General features: G+C 42.9%; 1 protein-coding gene across 1 annotated transcript in view; it reads left to right on the top strand.

Moving 5' to 3' along the window:
- Positions 1 to 521: 521 nt before the first annotated feature.
- Positions 522 to 20,628, top strand: part of LOC139409716 (growth hormone-releasing hormone receptor-like) — a 37,599-nt gene continuing 17,492 nt past the window's right edge. Inside the window, exons 1-7 of the mRNA XM_071155115.1 lie at positions 522 to 921; positions 1,306 to 1,424; positions 2,976 to 3,215; positions 4,887 to 4,995; positions 7,427 to 7,534; positions 7,806 to 7,906; positions 10,626 to 10,723. Coding sequence (XP_071011216.1) covers positions 522 to 921; positions 1,306 to 1,424; positions 2,976 to 3,215; positions 4,887 to 4,995; positions 7,427 to 7,534; positions 7,806 to 7,906; positions 10,626 to 10,723 — 1,175 coding nt within the window. The remainder of the gene's footprint in view (positions 922 to 1,305; positions 1,425 to 2,975; positions 3,216 to 4,886; positions 4,996 to 7,426; positions 7,535 to 7,805; positions 7,907 to 10,625; positions 10,724 to 20,628) is intronic.

Here is a 20,628-nt window from a genome sequence, read left to right as displayed (position 1 = left end):
GAAGTTCATCATAACTTATTTATTCTGTAGCCTAATACACGTCATCCTTTCCAAAGTCGTATTGGGAGGACCACGCAACATATCATCGCGTGATTCCAAATTTACTTCGATATAATGGTTATTATATCAATATTTGAGCATAAAGACGTTTCCAACGCTATTTCTCGCATAATGAATTTTACGGATACAAAAGGATCCCACCTGGTCTAGCGTATTTTGTTTTGCCAACATTTGGAAAGTTTACAGACAAATTTGCAGTTTCCATCTGGCCCGTTGTGACATGTTTTCCAACTTACTTTACTCGCATAAAAAGGATAGATGGAAACCTGGTTAATGTTAAGTAGATTTCTGTGCTTTTTATCTCATATGAGAGCCACCTTTTCGGCCACTGGTCCAGGCGCCATTCACACGTGTTGGGAGGCAACCCGGACTCCAGCGCCCCAGGAGTTTCTCCAGCCAGTGCCCTCGCCAGCCTTCGGCTCATCAGGCGACCACCAGGACTACTGTATGTCCAGCCAACAATGCAGCTCCCAGCTCGCCAGTCAGCCCAGCGGCCTCCAGAGGTGGAGCCAGTGCTGCCCTCAATACCAATGCTTCAGCTGGCATCTATTCAAATGCCAAGGCCTGCATTGGAACCAACCTGGCCTCCATGGCTGCAGTTGCCAGTCCTTGAATCAGCCGAGCAGTCGCCAGCGCTGCACCAAATCATGCTGTCCAACACGCTTCAGCCAGCTAACCCGATACCAGTGGTGCTGCCAGACCAGCGACTGCCACAGAGGGCTGAGCTGTCCCAGCAGCAGGCAGAGCTCCACTCCGCACCCCAGGCGGTGCCACCACAAGTGGTCCCGATGACCACTACCGTCCTGGAGGGCTGGTTCAGCCTGGACCTGGGCCCATTGTCAGACCCAGCACCAGCCCTGGGTCCGATGCCCTGTCCCGGACACACCGGCTGACCTGGTTCCAGTCCTGGTCCAGCAATCCACTCCCGTCGACAGACCATCTTCATTGGCCGACCCAGTACCAGGCTTGTGTCTGAAGCCTGTTCCTGTCCTTGGCTCATCAGCTTACCCAGCATCAGTCCTAGGTTCATCACCTTCACCAAACCCTGAGGACATATCACTGCTAGACCCACAACCATCACTGGGTCTGGTGTCCAGCCGTGTCCCTGCCACACTGCCTGATCCAGGCCTGGATCCACAGGCCAGACCAGATCTGGGCCTGCCTCCAGTTACAGACCTGGATGAACATCCAGCCCCCATGGGAGAGCCACCATCTGACAAGCTCTCTTTCCCTGTTCATTCCAAGGATACCTGGCCGTGGGATGCCGTGGGATGGCCTCCTCCCCCAGCCTGGACATCTCCCGCAGCACGGGCATGGACCGCCCTGACTCCTGCTGGACAGCCCAGCCCAGCCTCGTAGATACGGTGAGCACCTAGCTCTTTACTGCCCACTCCATCCATGCTACTGAAGGGGTGGCGACATGGGGCGGTGGGACTTCCATCTCCGCCAGTGCCCTGCAGCCATTGACTTTCACAGGGCGGAAACTGGGGACACACAGCCATGCATGCACAGGAAGGTTTTAATGAAAAACAGCAAACAGACACAACAGGACTGGACCAGGACTGGAAGCTGTCTATTTACCACCACAAACTGATAGCACTAAGACCACACTCAACGAGCTATAAACAAACAAGAAAATGCTCATCCAGAAGCGCCGCTCCTAGTGTCCTGGGATTTTAATGCAAGAAAAATTAAATCCATTTCACCTCATTTCTACCAGCATGTCACCTGTGCAACCAGAGGAAAAATAACTCGAGATCACATTTACTCCACTCTCGCCCTATGACCATAAATCTATCCTCCTGGTTACTGATTAGAAGCAACAACTCAAACAGGAAGTGCCAGTGACGTGTTCAAGATGGAAGTGGTCCGATGAAGCAGATGCTAAGCTACAGGACTGTTTCGCTAGCCAGAGTTTACCACATCAGTCACCGTCTTCATTAATAAGTGCATTGATGACGTCGTCCCCACATTAATGGTATGTACATATCCCAACCAGAAGCCATGGATTACAGTCAACATCTGCACTGAGCTAGAAGCTAGAGCTGCCGCTTTCAAGGAGTGGGACACTAATCCACTTACAAGAAATCCCGCTATGCCCTCCGATGAATCATCAAACAGGCAAAGAGTCAATACAGAACAAAGATCGAAATCTACTACACAGGCTCTAACTCTCGTTGGATTTGGCAGGGCTTGCAAACTATCATGGATTACAAAGGGAAACCCAGCCAAGAGCTACCCAGTGACGCAAGCCTACCAGACAAGTTAAATGCCTTCTATGCTCGCTTCGAGGCAAGCAACACTGAACCATGTCTGAGAGCACCAGCTGTTCCAGACGACTGTGTAATCTCCGTAGCCGATGCGAGTAAGACCTTTTTAAGCAGGTTAATATTCATAAGGCCGCAGGGCCAGACAGATTACCAGGACGCATCCTCAGAGCATGCGCTGACTAGCTGGCAAGGACTTCACTGACATTTTCAACCTCTCCCAGGCCCAGTCTGTAATACCTACATGTTTCAAGCAGACCACCATAGTCCCTGTGCCAAGGACGCCAAGGTAATCTGTCTAAATGACTACCACCCATAGCACTCACATCTGTATCCATGAAATGCTTTGAAAGGCTGGTCATGGCTCACATCAACACCATCATCCCAGAAATCCTGGAACCACTACAATTTGCATATGGCACAAACTGATCCACAGATGACGCAATCTCTATTGCACTCCACACTGACCTTTCACACCTGGACAAAAGGAACACCTACATGAGAATGCTGTTCAGTGACTACAGCTCAGCATTCAACACCATAGTGTCCTCCAAGCCCATCACTAAGCTAAGGACCCTGGGACTGAACGCCTCCCTCTGCACCTGGATCCTGGCTTCTTGATGGGCTGCCCCCAGTTGGTGAGGGTAGTCCAAACACATCCGCCACGCTGACCCTCAACACAGAGGCCTCTCAAGTGTGCCTATTCCCCTCCTGTACTCCCTGTTCACCCACGACTGCGTGGCCGTGCACACCTCCAACACCATCATCAAGTTTGCTGATGACACGACAGTGGTAGTAGGCCTGATCACCAATGATGACGAGACATGCTATAGGAAGGAGGTCAGACACCTGGCAGTGTGGTGCCGGGACAACAACCTCTCCCTCAACGTTGGCAAGACAAATGAGCTGATCGTGGACTACAGGAAACGGATGCACACACAAGGGACTCTACCCACACATACTTACACTCCAAATCATACACACACAGTCACTCACACAACACGTATACACAGGCACACATTCGCCACACACACTCGCCACACACACACTTCCATACATTACATACGCTGCTACTAGTGTCTATCTATCCTGTCTATCGTCTATCGCACCTCTGCGCACCGGCTCGTATATAGCTACTGTATCATTGCTCATTGTGTATTTATTTAGTCCTCGTGTTATTATTTTTTTATTGTAATCTGCTAGTCTACACCTGTTGTTTATGAAGCATGTTACAATAACTATTTTATTTGACATTGTTTCACATTTAACAAAAGACTCAAACAGAAACAGGGATTAGGCTATACAGTACGCTTGGGTGGTATCCAGATTTTCATACCATCCTTCTCTCATCCCGGGATTTACAATATTACCGGCATTGCACACAAGGGGCGCTAAAAATGCAAGAAAGCCCATTGGGCCCCTTATTACCAGAATGCTAAATAAATTTGCACAAACTAATAGCGAAATCACATAGACGCTGTTAGCTAAATGCTGACGAGCAAAAAACGAAAATAACTCATTGCAAAGACAGTTAAATCCAGAGCTCTTTGACTTCTGGCAGAAAGCCATTATAAGATATCTGAGGGTAAACATTTAGTAGTGAATTGCATACAAGTGTATCTTCATCACCTCATGTGCTCTGCACAACAGAGACTCACTGATAGATATTGAAGGCTATGGACTCGCCAGCTCCTGCTTTCTCCCGTTGTACTATTTACAAACAAACGTGACATGCTCAACTGTTCTGGGGAACTACTGTAAGTTTCATAATGTAAAATAATGTGACATATGACTTGAATAACGCAATCCACTTTTTTTCCTAATGTATTGCACAGGTTGACTGCAGGTATTAAACTCTTAAAAAGTAGCTGCAAATATTCAAATGTATTGAAAAACTTCAAAGAAATGATGCCATTGAAAAACCATCCTGTTGCTTCCCCTGAAATACCCCTGTATACGGTATTTATACATTTTCGCTGGAAAATAGGCCTACAAGGAAACTCAACGTATCTCGACTAAGTTGATTGCGCTTGGTGGTCTGTGCGCTGCGTAGTACTGTACCTTCCACAAATTCCTTTGCTAGACAACAAGACAGGTAAGCTGGTTTTACAGAGTTACAAATGTACTATTTATATGTTGGGGCGGCTGTAGAAAACCCTACTCCCTCAGCCTGTCTTGGAGACAGAAACTTTGTGACCCCAGGTTGCATCAAGTAGATTACCATCCCCCAGATCCTGACTCTTGTCTTTCAGTAGAGGGCAGTTCATACCTCTGTTGCTAGGCATGTTGCTAGGGGGCCTGATGGAACTCTCGCCTGACTATAGTCACGTAACACCCATTTAGCCAATCAGGCCTAGCCTGGCTAGGTGGGTTGCTGGAGGGAGACTTGAGTGTTCTTCCATACACTTATGGTGAGAACTATTCGTTTTTTTCTCCATGGTTTACATTTTTGTTCCAATAGTAGTCTCCCCCCTCCCCTCTCTCTTTCACTGTTTCTCTCTTGCTCTCTGTTTGTCTGCCTGTCTCTGACCCCCCCCCCCCCGCCCCCTTTCTCGCCAGGTTCTGTCGAGTCTGCACCCAGACTGCGAGTACATCTTTCAGCTGGAGAGGGAGGAGCGGCGTTGTCTTCGGTACATTGCAGAGCAGAACCACAGTACAGTTGAAAACAGTACAGTACTTTTCAACTTCGATGCATTGCAGAACCACAGTATGCTAGGTATCTGACATTATCCTTCTAGAATCACCCATTACGCTTTCTCACTCCAGTTTCCGGCTCATAGATTAGATCTTGAGTATAGATTGTCATAATATGATATATGTTCACATCTAAACGTGAGAGTCCGCCATTGAATAAATGGTTTGCAGATAATCATTTGCGGAAAGGACAGGTTCAGAGGGGATAACTATCGTAGTGGAAAAGTAATACATGCATTATGATTTATCAAAAGAGAGGACGTAAGTTACAGTTGTAGTCGGAAGTTTACATACACTTAGGTTGGAGTCATTAAAACTAGTTTTTCTACCACTCCACGCATTTCTTCTTAACAAACTATAGTTTTGGCAAGTCGGTTAGGACATCTACTTTGTGCATGACACAAGTAATTTTTCCAACAATTGTTTACAGACATATTATTTCACTTATAATTCACTGTATCACAATTCCAGTGGGTCAGAAGTTTATATACACTATATACACTGACTGTGCCTTTAAACAGCTTGGAGAATTCCAGAAAATGATGTCATGGCTTTAGAAGCTTCTGATAGACTATTGACATAATTTGAGTCAATTGGAGGTGTACCTGTAGATGTATTTCAAGGCCTACCTTCAAACTCAGTGCCTCTTTGCTTGACATCATGGGAAAACTAAAAGAAATCAGCCAAGACCTCAGAAAAACAATTGTAGACCTCCACAAGTCTGGTTCATCCTTGGAGCAATTTCCAAATGCCTGAAGGTAACACGTTCACCTGTACAAACATCATGGGACCACGCAACCATCATACAGCTCAGGAAGGAGATGTGTTCTGTCTCCTAGAGATGAACGTACTTTGGTACAAAAAGTGCAAATCAATCCCAGAACAACAGCAAAGGGCCTTGTGAAGATGCTGGAGGAAACGGGTACAAAAGTATCTATATCCACAGTAAAACGCGTCCTATATCGACATAACTTGAAAGGCCGCTCAGCAAGGAAGAAGTCACTGCTCCAAAACCGCCACAAAAAAGCCAGGCTACGGTTTGCAACTGCACATGGAGAAATGTCCTCTGGTCTGAAGAAATAAAATAGAACTGTTTGGCCATAATGACCACCGTTATGTTTGGAGGAAAAAGGGGGAGGCTAGCAAGCCGAAGAACACCATCCCAACAGTGAAGCACAGGGGTGGCAGCATCATGTTGTGGGGGTGCTTTGCTGCAGGAGGGACTGGTGCACTTCACAAAATAGATAGCATCATGAGGCCGAAAAATTATGTGGATATATTGAAGCCACATCTCAAGACATCAGTCAGGAAGTTAAAGCTTGGTCGCAAATGGGTCTTCCAAATGGACAATGACCCAAAGCATACTTCCAAAGTTGTGGCAAAATGGCTTAAGGACAACAAAGTCAAGGTTTTGGAGTGGCCATCACAAAGCCCTGACCTCAAACTTGTAGAACATTCATTGGGATGAACTGAAAAAGTGTGTGCGAGCAAGGAAGCCTACAAACCTGACTCAGTTACACCAATTATGTCAGGAGGAATGGGCCAAAATTCACCCAAATTATTGTGGGAAGCTTGTGGAAGGCTACCCAAAACGTTTGACCCAAGTTAAACAATTTAAAGGAAATGTTACCAAATAATGATTGAGTGTATGTAAACTTCTGACCCACTGGGAATGTGATGAAAGAAATAAAAGCTGAAATAAATCATTCTCTCTACTATTATTCTGACATTTCACATTCTAAAAATAAAGTGGTGATACCAACTGACCTAAGACAGGGAATATTTACTAGGATTAAATGTCAGGAATTGTGAAAAACTGAGTTTTAATGTATTTGGCTAAGGTGTATGTAAACTTCCGACTTCAACTGTATGTATGTAATTTATAGCAAGATTCAATTCTTGGTATTGTGTTTAGGTTTCGATTAAGGACACTGAAAAAAATCCTGTTGTTTTTATGGTAACTTACTGGCAGCCAGTACAAAGATACAGTATGTTACCGTAAATTCCCGAATAAACTTTTACATTACGTCACTGTCGCAGGATGTTGGGGGCACCTTAATTGGGGAGGATGGGCTCGTGGGAATGGCTGGAGCGGAATAAGTGGAATTGTATCAAATACATTGAACACATGGTTTCCATGTGTGTTGATGCCATCCTCCACTCAGCAGCCACCACTGATCACTGTACATTTACAGTAATGTACTGCTAAAACAAAGTTGCTTTGGAATTCATGGTAACATACTGTACCTTTTTCTTACAAGAAATGTACAGATAACTGAGTAGACTTTACATCACCTTTATCGCTGTCTCTTTCTTGCTGTCTCTCTCATCTGTGTCTCTTTCGCGCTCTATCCTTCCCTCTCTGACTGTCTCTCTCCCTCTCTTATTCTCACTCTCTCCTGAAGGTTGTCTAGCGTTCTGGGACTCTGTGGTGTGTTGGCCATATGCTGCGTTTGGGGAGACATTCCACATGGCCTGCCCTGCTGTCTTCTCTCTTTTTGGGAATAACACAGGTGCAGTTGACATTTGTCACAGTAAAGGGCAGGAGGGAACGTGTGTGTGGGTGGAGATACCATGATGTACTGTATAAAGTATACATATAATATACAATGACATACAGGTACTATGTTATGCTTTACTCTTTTACAGTAATTCTCTCTCTGTCCGTTTTCCACTGGCTTCCAATCCCTGTCAGTTGCAGTGACTGACAGCCCGTAGTCCAGCCCCTCATAGTGCTTCTGTTTCTCATCACAGGTGACTCCTAACCTTTGACCTCTACCTCAGCAGGTTTAGTCAGCCGAAACTGCACTAGCAACGGATGGTCTCAACCCTTCCCCCCGTACCACATAGCCTGTAGTGTGGATGACAACATTCACATTCCAGAGGTGAGAGAGAGAAGGGTCATGTGATAAGGTCAGGGGGTCATCATGAGCATCCACAGTGTACTGTTTTTACTAACAATAGCTTTACAGCTGTGGTCTGTCAATGCAATCGACTGAACTGCGGCTGTATCAATGTGTTTTGACAGTATTTGGTTTGAAACAATGCCAAATGCATGTTGATCTGAAATAATTCATAGGAGCATGCAAGAACATTTTACCCATAGTCATGGACTACAATCTCCCTAGCTTGATTCCTACTGTTTACTAAGGGAAGTGAGCCCTGACTTGGGTTGCAAAGCTACCGGTAATGTAGCAAAGTTACTGGAATCTTCAGTAATTTAGGCAATTAACAGAAAATCTATAGCAGTCTATTGTAACTTTGGTAATTTATACTTGAATAACTTAAAAATATGTATTCATATATAGAATTCATGTTTTTGTAGATAGACAATATGGTTTAAGAGAAAATAGCCTAATTAATGAAAATAAAAGCATTGAATCAACAATGGAATTATTTGGAATGATTTTTTATTTTAACCTCTGCAACTCATGACGCCAAAACAGTCACAACAAATACATATTGACATAGTAAAATAAGTAAAAGTGTGTAAATAAAAATAGAAAGGATATTTCATACTGAAACTCTCATACTAAAACACCAATGGTATTCAACTAAGTTGGTTTATATGTAGGATAATTATTTCTGTTTTATATTTGACATGTGATTATGGACAGACAGAGGGCCAGAGATAATGACACCACAGCGGTGATATTCTGAAGCACCCAACAGGGCTACTAGATATCTTGTGATAGATTACATAACATCCTTGAAAGTTACCAAAATTCTGGTAGTTTACTGGTAAACTTAAAAAGTTTCCAGTAATATACACTCCCTTTGCAACCTTAGCCCTGACTTCATTTGGTCCTTGGAGGAAATGGATAGACATTTGAGTGTTTCATAAATTATATTAGTGGACAGAATTGAAAGTTTGGACACCAGAAAAGCAATCAACAATCATCTGTTGCAGACAGTTGAATTGAAAAAATGCTACATTTTACCTTAGGAAATTGCTTCCTGCTGTTGGGAAGTCTGTTGAAGGGCAGACTTACATTCGTCTGTACTGTAAATCTATGTTGGAATCAAGTGCAATTATGGCACACATAAAAACGAATGAAGGGGTTGTTGGCAGATGGTTGAGTATCCATTGTTAAATGTATATATTAGCTTTCTCACTACTGATTGAGTAGTCAATTTAAGTGAACTATACCCGTGTCATTTCAGCGACCGACTGATAACAATTTGGAGAGTCTATTCATATGTAATTGTCTCTCATTTGTAATAATTTATTGGAATTTGATTTCAACGGAATATAATGACCATGTAATTTCAATTTTGGAAGGATATAGTTATTTGGAACAATAACGATTTGGAGAGTCTATCCATATCTAAATGTCACTTAATCACGTAGAATTTTATAGCTTAGTAATAAATACATTTCTATCCTTTTTTTAAAGAGTGAGGTTGGATATTTAGTTGTATTTTGTTTGTCTAGTGGATCATTCTTGTAAACCAGACTAGAGGATTTGGCTTGGATTTTTGTATCTTCACATAATCAGTACCACGGTTGAAAACTCAGCCATGTTCCATGAAGACACGATGTGATTGGCAACCATGAATAGCCTAGTTTTGGTTCGGTAGACATGAGCGGAGTATGTTATGACGAATCACTTGTATGAGTCATGAATAATGATATGATTAAGAGACATTTAGCAGGGTTTACATGTCTCAGAGAAGGACTACTGATCTAGAATCAAGTCCGCCTGTCCATACAATCATGTTCATTATGATCTAAAAGGCAGAATTGATCCTAGATCAGCACTCATACTATGAGAGGCCTGAGGCCTCATTTACAAATGTTTTGTTCATGTCACACTACATATCTGAGTGCACAATTTCTGAAAAGGATACGAACGTCTCAAAATATTGAGATTTTTAAACATGGTGCATCACATTTGCATGCCCGTTATCAGTAAGATCCATCCTAATACTGTGCGTGCTTGAACAAGCATTATAACTCTTCCTCCATTCACCTTTTATGGTGACAATAACTCCCTTTATTTGCGGTATAATTTGAAACTATTGGATTTAGGCCATAGTAATATTTAAACGAAGACCAATGGCACATTTGATCAAATGTTTTTGGAGATGTTGGCAGAATGTTTTAATCTTGTGCAACCACTTATACTGTATTTGGCAAAGGACTGTGACAGTTTCTGAAATAAAAAAAGTCGAATTCTTTTAACTCCAAAAATAAAACGCATTTTTGCATTTCTTACTAACGGTAAACACCTGCATTTTGTTTTCCCGTTTTTTAAATCTTTCTTTCTCGATAAGCCTGTCATCATATCCCACATTTGCACAAAATATTTACTTGTCTCCTTGCCATATAATACCTAGACCACAAGAAAATGTACGTACACAAGCTCTACAGTTTGCGTGGAGGTAAGGACAAGTTAAGTTTTTTATAAATGCCAACTTTTGCAGGAAACTGGGCCCATATTTACAGTCAAAGTTGTAATGCTGGTATAGGATCAGTTTGGCCTTTTAGTTCATAATGAATAACATTTATATGGATAGGGCACACGGTTAGACCTGGTCCTAGATCAGCACTGCTACTCTGAAACTGTGACGTCTACTTCTCTGTATGTGAAAACCATGCAGGAGTCATACTTTGCCACGGTGAAGCTGATCTACTCCATTGGCTACGGCACCTCCCTGTTCTTCCTGTCCATCGCTGTGGTGATTCTGCTGCTCTTCAGGTAGGTGGAGGTCAAAGGTTGTAACCTGGTGTACCAGGTGATTGATTTGTTGATTAATTAATTGATTGATTGGGAGGAAGAATGGCTGGAACAGTTCCAGATTCCACATGATTTTCCATGGTCCACCCACAGAAATTACAGTTGAAGTCGGAGGTTTACATACAGCTTAGCCAAATACATTTAAACTCAGTTTTTCACAATTCCTGACATTTAATCCTAGTAAAAAATCCCTGTTTTAGGTCAGTTAGGATCACCACTTTATTTTAAGAATGTGAAATGTCAGAATAATAGTAGGGAGAGTGATTTATTTCAGCTTTTATTTCTTTCATCACATTCCCAGTGGGTCAGAAGTTTAAGATTCCCACAATAAGTTGGGTGAATTTTGGCCCATTCCTCCTGACAGAGCTGGTGTAACTGAGTCAGGTTTGTAGGCCTCCTTGCTCGCACACACTTTTTCAGTTCTGCCCACATATTTTCTACAGGATTGAGGTCAGGGCTTTGTGATGACCCCTCCAATACCTTGACTTTGTTGTCCTTAGGCCATTTTGGAAGTATGCTTGGGGTCATTGTCCATTTGGAAGACCCATTTGCGACCAAGCTTTAACTTCCTGACTGATGTCTTGAGACGTTGCTTCAATATATCCACATAATTTCCATCCTCATGATGCCATCTATTTTGTGAAGAGTGCCAGTCCCTCCTGCTGCAAAGTACCACCACAACATGATGCTGCCACCCCTGTGCTTCACTGTTGGGATGGTGTTCTTCGGCTTGCAAGCCTCCCCCTTTTTCCTCCAAACATAACGATGGTCATTATGGCCAAACAGTTCTATTTTTATCAGACCAGAGGACATTTCTCCAAAAAGTACGATCTTTGTCACCATGTGCAGTTGTGAACCGTAGTCTGGCTTTTTTATGTTAGTTTTGGAGCAGTGGTTTCTTCCTTGCTGAGCGGCCTTTCAGGTTATGTCGATATAGGACTCGTTTTACTGTGGATATAGATACTTTTGTACCTGTTTACTTCAGCATTGTCACAAGGTCCTTTGCTGTTGTTCTGCGATTGATTTGCACTTTGTCACTTTTTTATGTCACTTTTTGCACCAAAGTATGTTCATCTCTAGGAGGGCTGCTAGGAGACAGAACGTGTCTCCTTCCTGAGCGGTATGACGGCTGCGTGGCCCCATGGTGTTTATACTTGCACACTATTGTTTGTAGAGGTGAACGTGGTACCTCCTTGCTTTTGGAAATTGCTCCCAAGGATGAACCAGACTTGTGGAGGTCTACAATTGTTTTTCTGAGGTCTTGGCTGATTTCTTTTGATTTTCCAATGATGTCAAGCAGAGGCACTGAGTTTGAAGGTAGACCTTGAAATACATCCACAGGTACACCTCCAATTGATTCAATTTATGTCAATTAGCCAATCAGAAGCTTCTAAAGCCATGACATGATTTTCTGGAATTTTCCAAGCTGTTTAAAGGCACAGTCAACTAATTGATGTAAAATATATCACTAGCCACTTTAAACAATGCTACTTAATATAATGTTTACATACCCTACATTACTCATCTCATATGTATATGTATATACTGTACTCTATATCATCTATTGCATCTTTATGTAATACATGTATCACTAGCCACTTTAAACTATGTCACTTTTGTTTACATACCTTACATTACTCATCTCATATGTATATACTGTACTCGATACCATATACTGCATCTTGCCTATGCCGTTCTGTACCATCACTCATACATATATCTTTATGTACATATTCTTTATCCCTTTACACTTGTGTGTATAAGGTAGTAGTTTTGTAATTGTTAGGTTAGATTACTTGTTGGTTATTACTGCATTGTCGGAACTAGAAGCACAAGCATTTCGCTACACTCGCGTTAACATCTGCTAACCATGTGTATGTGACAAATACATTTTATTTGGTGTATGTAAACTTCTGACCCACTGGAATTGTGATACAGTGATAAAGTGAAATAATCTGTCTGTAAACAATTGTTGGAAAAATGACTTGTGTCATGCACAAAGTAGATGTCCTAACTGACTTGCCAAAACTATAGTTTGTTAACAAGACATTTGTGGAGTGGTTGAACAATGAGTTTTAATGACTCCAACCTAAGTGTATGTAAACTTCCGACTTCAACTGTATATTAGTCAAATGAAATATTTCTCAATATAACTTGGACTAACAGAAGTAGAGATGTGATCAGATCCTTATAAAGAGGTAACCAACACTTCTTCTCAGACTAAGAAAACCTATAGTTTGCCGTTCAGCAGCTCTGTGCTGTATTCTGTCCATTTTACCATAGGGGTGAAGCCTAAGACCCCTGTCACTAATGAGGGACAGTGGCACTCCATTTCTCCCCACTACACCTATGTTGGTTTCAGGCGATCCTGTTGAGAGAATGTCTAGCACGCTTTCCTCCCTCATCTTCTCTCCCTCCTCTCATCTCTCCTCCTCTCCTCCCTCCTCTCCCTCCAGACATTTTTTTGCAGTCTAATCTAATCAAACATGTGGGCACTCTGAAAGGACAAATCCATAGATTGAGATTTGCTGTCTCTCTCGCTCTGGCTCTCTCTCTCTCTGCCTCGTACCAAATTAAAGGGAGTCTCTTTAATAAATGAAGGTAAAAGAGTGGTGTTTTGTATCGTACAGTTATGACTAGGGTTGCAAAGTTACCGGAATCTGCAGTCATTTTGGTAATTAACAAAAATATCGATGCCAATCTATAGTAACTTGTTGGTAATTTATACTTGAATAACTTTAAAAATGTATTCATATATAGTATGTCTTTTTTATTGTCCACATTGTTTAAATACAATTAAAGGGGATATTTCATACTGAAACCATCATATTAAACACCAATGGTATTCACTAAATGTATGGTTTATATTTAGGATAATGTTTTACAGCTGTGTCATTCTATATTTTATTTATTTTAAATATCGCCCTATTTTGAAGAACAAACTAATCACGCCTGACAAAGCCAATGAACACTGTGCCTCACCGGAAGCCCTGTTTTACACAGGTGATTAACCCGAGATACGGATTAATTCCTTCAATTCAGTACCTCTTCACCGAGCCCAGAACTGGCGGCACAGGCCGAACAGGTGTTGTACCTTGTTTCGGCCCTGCAGGGAACCGTAGTTAGTCATAACTTCGTTCCCTTTCAGCTCTGTACAACACCGCAATGGGTACATGACATCACGCCGCAAGACGACCCCAGCAGACACCAACCAAAATGGCCCATGGCAGACCACCCAGAGTTGCAACATGGACAGGAAAACCTGCAGTACCCGGGTATTGTTCAATCTGCTGCCCCAGCCATAAACACACTGTGGGCAGCAGGCTACACTGGGGATAGTGACATCCAAGCAATCAAACCTCATAAAAATGTGTGGTGATGGCCAACTCGCCACAAATATCTCTGCCCAAGATGCCACCAGACCCCTGGTGGAGAGGGCGCCTACTAGTGGTGAGCGGGTCAGCTGTTTGTTCCGCCCGCAATTGCTAATAAGCAATCCATGACCGTCTGACGATATGTGATAAAATGAAAATCTGAGGCAATTTATGCTTGATCTGGCAATGTGGTCCGGAGGCTCAGTATGGAAGGTGTAACTCACGTTCGAAGCCTCCGGAGACTTGTGACAGGCCAAATCGAGCTCTGTACCGCATCGCCTTAAACCACCCACATTTTGTAACAATGCGGAGGGCTCTGTGTAGCTCCGCATTGACATGATTGGTTGAAGGTAGTTGGGGGCAGAAGGTCCTGAAACCTACTTACTTGACGTATTCCTTCACAACAGTTCTGCTCTGTTCAGAGAAGCACAAGAAGTATGAAGGTTCTTCCTTCTGCAGAGGCCGCAACACACTAAATGCTGTATGGATAGACCATGCAGGCTAATAAATGATTTTTTGACAGGGGGTGCAGGATATATTTTGTGGGATTTAGATATGTTTCTGCTTATAAATTCAGACATTTTGGTAGGCTATTTGTTAGTCAACTCGTCTATAATTAGATACATGCAGCTTCACTTCTGTCATATGTTGTCCTAGAAGACTAAATTAACCCTTGCTCACCAGAATGCCATAAATTGATGCTTTAATCTAGTTGACATTGGTAAAGTTTTCTCTGTCATCTCTGCTTCTTTCATGGCGCAAATACATTTAGGGACCGGGAAGATCTCTCCCCCCAAACACTTGTGAAATATTTTTCTGTGAAAACGACCCAACATGTTTCTGATAAGATTTCAGTTCGGCTTTGATGCATATTTTGTGGGGTTGAAATACTAACAGCTTTTATGTTGCTGAGATGTGTCTAACTGAGCATTAGCATTCTCTAAAGCAGGTCCGGAGTAATGCAGGGGCTTACCGGGGCAATGCAGAGGCTTACCGGGGCTGAAGCCCATTGTATGTATTTTATATGTCATGTGGTGGGAAAAGTACCCAATTTTCATACTTTAGTAAAAGTAAAGATACCTTCATAGAATGTAATCTGCGTAATCCCCCCCCAAAATAATTTATCGTAATGTTGAATACTCAAATAAATGTTCAAAATCACCTTTCTGATCAAAATAGTTATATATTGCTTAGGTGTAGCCACTTTTGAGGACATAAGCTCAAGTACACAGTACAAATATGCAAAAAAATATGAAAATATTTAAAAAAAAATATTTGATGTATTGTGCTACGATGTAACGATTGCAGGCATGTGCTTCGTCAGTGGCTGTGATGTAGGGTTCAGCCAGGAGTTGATGGACAGTCGGAAGAGCAAATTAAATGTTTGGAGGGACATCCCAGCTTCAAGTGGTTTCAGATTTCACATCCTACAGGCTCAGAAAAAAAGGCCATGCAAAAACCTGATATCTCTAGCTTAAACTAACGGATTTTGATAGGAATTTGTTTTATTATGTTACTTAGATTCATGCACGGGTGCATCAAAAGATTCTTAAAGGCCATGTTTCACCTTAAACCCCCCAAACAATAATGAGTAGTGTGTACAGTGGCTTGCGAAAGTATTCACCCCCCTTGGCATTTTTCATATTTTGTTGCCTTACAACCTGGATTTAAAATTGAAATTTTTGAGGGTTTGTAACATTTGATTTACACAACATGCCTACCACTTTGAAGATGCAAAATATTTTTTCTTGTGAAACAAACAAGAAATAAGTTTAAAAAAGAAAAACTTGAGTGTGCATAACTATTCACCCCCCAAGTCAATACTTTGTAGAGCCACCGTTTGCATAAATTACAGCTGCAAGTCTCTTGGGGTATGTCTCAATAAGCTTGGCACATCTAGCCACTGGGATATTTGCCCATTCTTCAAGAAAAAGCTGCTCCAGCTCCATCAAGTTGGATGGGTTCCACTGGTGTACAGCAATCTTTAAGTCATACCACAGATTCACAATTGGATTGAGGTCTGGGCTTTGACTAAGCCATTCCAAGACATTTAAATGTTTCCCCTTAAACCACTCGAGTTTTGCTTTAGCAGTATTCTTAGGGCCATTGTCCTGCTGGAAGGTGAACCTCCGTCTCAGTCTAAAATCTCTGGAAGACTGAAACAGGTTTCCCTCAAGAATATTCCTGTATTTAGCGCCAGCCATCATTCCTTCAATTCTGACCAGTTTCCCAGTCCCTGCCGATGGAAAAACATCCCCACAGCATGATGCTGCCACCACCATGCTTCACTGTGGTGATAGTGTTCTCGGGGTGATGAGCGGTGTTGGGTTTGCGCCAGACATAGCGTTTTCCTTGTTGGCCAAAAAGCTCAATTTTAGTCTCATCTGACCAGAGTACCTTCTTCCACATGTTTGGGGAGTCTCCCATATGCCTTTTGGCAAACACCAAACCTGTTTGCTTATTTTTTTCTTTAAACTGTGGAGTGTACGGCTTAAAATGGTCCTATGGACAGACACTCCAATCTCCGCTGTGGAGCTTTGCAGCTCCTTCAGGGTTATCTTTGATATCTTTGTTGCCTCTCTGATTAATGCTCTCCTTGCCTGGTCCGTGAGTTTTGGTGGGCGGCCCTCTCTTGGCAGGTTTATTGTAGTGCCATATTCTTTCCATTTTTTAGTAGTGGATTTAATGGTGCTCCGTGGGATGATATTTTTTTATAACCCAACCCTGATCCGTACTTCTCCACAACTTTGTCCCTGACCTGTTTGGAAAGCTAATTGGTCTTCATGGTGCCGCTTGCTTGGTGGTGCCCCTTGCTTAGTGGTGTTGCAGACTTCACTTCATCAATTTGGACTATTTTGTATATGTCCATTACATGAAATCCCCCCCCCCCCCCCCCCCCCCCCCCCCCCAAAAAAAAATTTCAATTACAGGTTGTAATGCAACAAAATAGGAAAAACACCTAGAGGGATGAATACTTTTGCAAGGCACTGTATATGTATGAATCTGTTATGTCACTTTTTTGTTCTTCAATCTGACAGTAAATTGGTGATATAATCGATTTATATACTTCTGGGCTGCATGCGCACCATATAAATATGAAATATAACATTGTCCAGGCTTGACGTAGATTCAGGTGAATACATTTGGAATGCTGAGCCACTGGCTGCACAAGGTGGTAGTGTGCGAGTGGGTTTCTTTTGACAATGAAGCACCCTACTACGGCCATATAGTTTGGAACCGAGAAGACCTATAGACGGGAGTAGGCAAGAAGGAGTCGGCCGATGGTGGCTAAAGTAATGTCTAGTTGGTCAGAAAAGTATGGTAAGTTACCGAGTGAGTGTCTTTGATAACTGCCTAGTTGGTTAGCTAGCTAGCTGCGTTTTACACTTAGTTCATTATCTAGCTAGCTAACTACAGTACCAGTCAAAAGTTTAGACACACCTACTCATTCCAGGGTTTTTCATTATTTTTACTGTTTTATATATTTTAGAATAATAGTGAAGACATTAAAACTGTGAAATAACACATATGGAATCATGAAGTAACCAAAAAAGTGTTAAACAAATGAAAATATATTTTATATTTCCAAGTAGCCAACTTTTGTGTTGATGACAACTTTGTTTGAATTCGAGACCAGATTGATCTCAGTTTGTCAGTGTTAGAGTAGCCACTCATTTTGGTCATTTGTGTATTACTAAAAAAGATTCACCGTATGTCTTCTATCATGTCACTGACGTAGAATTGCATGAAATGTGTTTTTAAAAAGAAAAAAAAATCTGATCCTGCTAACAAATGTTCCCCGTGTGTGGAAATCCTAAAAACACCTCTGCTTAAGTGTAGCCTATACCACATCGCAAATTATAAAGAGGCTTTTTCTTCAACAGTAAATTTACTATGCATTGAATTGCATCTGGGTGCACAGATTTGTTTACAGAAAATTATGGTGTGCCGGGAAGTGGGGTTTGGTAATTTCTGACTTTTGCTGTCATATGCCAGAGCCAGATTAGCAAAACAGACAAGAAGTTGGTCACTCCTGGTCCACTCAATGTACATACATAATGCTTGTACCAGACAGACTGAACATGGGAAACCATCTCCATCGACTCTGCTTCCACCAGCCAATTGTCCAGGTAGTCCAATATCCTGAGCCCCAGACACTGCATAGGTGCCAAACCCGCCTCCACAACTTGCGTGGCGAGACGGAAAGCCTGAAAGTGAGGACCAGAAACCATAGGCTGCAGCCTTGAATCAGAACCTCAGGGACTTTCTGTGATGGAAATATAGTGCCACATGAAAGTACGTGTCCTTCAGGTTGATGGGTGGTGAACCAATCGCCCGGGCGCACTGACTGTAACATCCAAATGTTCGTGAGCATTCTGAATTTGTAGACCTTGTTTAGGGCATGCAGGTCCAAAATGGGATGCAAAGTCCCTTTTGGGAACCAGAAAATACCAGTTGTACCAGCAGTCTTGGGCATCTGACATAGAAACCACTTGGATTACCTGCTTCTGGAGATGGGAAGAAATCTCCTCTCTCAAAACGGGCGCTGAGGCCTTGGGAACAGTCGAAGTAATGATGTCGTAAAATCGTGAGGAACGCACAACAAACTGTAGCTTATACCCCGACGTCATGGTTCGCATCATCCAGGGTGACACTGCTCATGCACGCCATTGATCGACACAGACAGCAAGTCTCCTGTAAGTCTCCATCTGAAGGGGCGGACTGTTACGGAGTCTAGTTGATAGGTATTCGACTAGCCGGACTGTTCCCCGGACTCCACGTGTAGGGATTTGTACAATGCACAAACAAGGCTATTGAACCTGACATTGGTGTCCGTCTTTATTCCTTTATCCAACATATCATACTGAAACACGGACTGGGAGAATTTGGTCATTTTCCATGCCTTTTTTAAATTTCCACCACTCTCAACAACCAAGTGTCTGACGGGACTTTTTTTTATTAAGCTCACATGTGGAGGAGACGACACTCTTGACACCCGTGAACACCGTGGAACTTGGGGTAGAAACAGTGTGTTTAAGTACTGACATTTGCCTGAAGCCAGGTTCACTCTGGGTTTGAGGACTTCGGCTACCAGTTACATACCCCGGTTGGCCGTGCCACTTGGGGTACTTTTGAAAAGCAAACATCTGGAGAGCGGACCATGCCACCTCCATTCTCATCGCGCTAGGTGCATGGGGGGCTGCTGTCTTCCCCGCTCCGTAGAGGGACCAGCTTTCACGTCATCCTTGGGAGCAAAACGGTGCCTGTGCCTAGCAGACTGCCGCTGCTCTTGTGGAACAGGACAAGCAGGAACAGTCTTGGGTTTGCACCAGGAAGCCAGCGCAGCCCGCTTACCCGCCTGTACTCTGTCTGCAGACCCTCTAGAAGACAATGCCACCGCAGCAGCAAAGGTCCTCCGATCCCCTGCTTCTTTTTCTCCTCAAAACGAGACTGCATACAGTATACTCCAGGGCTGAGCCGAACAACACCGCAGGAGAAATTGTGTCTCTCAGGTCAGCCAACTACTCAGTCTGGTAAACCTGCTTCATTATGACCTCGTTCAGGGACCGCGCCTCCAACCCGCTAAGCTCATGGACGAAGTCTGGAAAAAGAGGCAAGCGGTGCTTGACTGCAGCTAACGCCGGTGCCAGGTATTTCCCACCAAACCTGACACCTGTCACCTTCACTGACACTCGCAAAGCTGCTCTGCGACATCGATCAATGAGCAGCGCGTTACAAACAAGATATTCCCCTGCTACATCCGTTAAGTTGAAGTAAAGCCTGATAAAACTTGTGTTCCAATGTTTGTTTGTTTTTAAGAAATGCGTGAATGGTTCTGCTCAGCTCGAGGTGCAGAGCGGATGAATTGAAGGAATGAGGGTTTATCACCTGTTGAAGGCGGGGCTTCCGGTGAGTGTTCATTGGCCTTGTCAGACGTGATTCTAACGTTCTTCAGTAAAGGGCGCTAGCTCGCGAACTCCCCATAGAGGACGGAGTGATAGGGAACTGACTGTGCTCAAACATTGGGGATGGCGATATATTGAGCCCATGACATTTGGATTGTATGAGCTGGAAATGTAATAATACTGCCAAGCACAGTCTTGTTTGCTCTCTCGCTCCCGCCCACCGGTAATTATTTTTTATTTTATTGAACCTTTTAACTGATTTACTTTGTCTACATATCCATAGCGATTTTATGACACAACAATAAGCAATTCATTAACGTGTTAAAACAGGTCCCAACGGCATTATTAAACGTTAATGACATATCCATAGCATATCTATGGCACGTTCAGGTCACGCTATGCAAGAACTCATATTTATCGTACCATCTTAACTAGCCCCATTTCCCCCATGCACCATTGACCTCAGTGAAAAGACGGTAAGTGTGGGCTTTTACTGGTCTGTGGGGGAAATGGGGCTAGTACAGGCTATATATCAGCATAATTTGCTAAACTTGGTTTGGCCTTTTGGCATTTTCTCTAACCCTGG

This window comes from Oncorhynchus clarkii, chromosome 5 (assembly GCF_045791955.1).
Source record: "Oncorhynchus clarkii lewisi isolate Uvic-CL-2024 chromosome 5, UVic_Ocla_1.0, whole genome shotgun sequence".
Classification (NCBI taxonomy): domain Eukaryota; kingdom Metazoa; phylum Chordata; class Actinopteri; order Salmoniformes; family Salmonidae; genus Oncorhynchus; species Oncorhynchus clarkii.
This window is presented reverse-complemented; position numbering and strand designations above follow the sequence as displayed.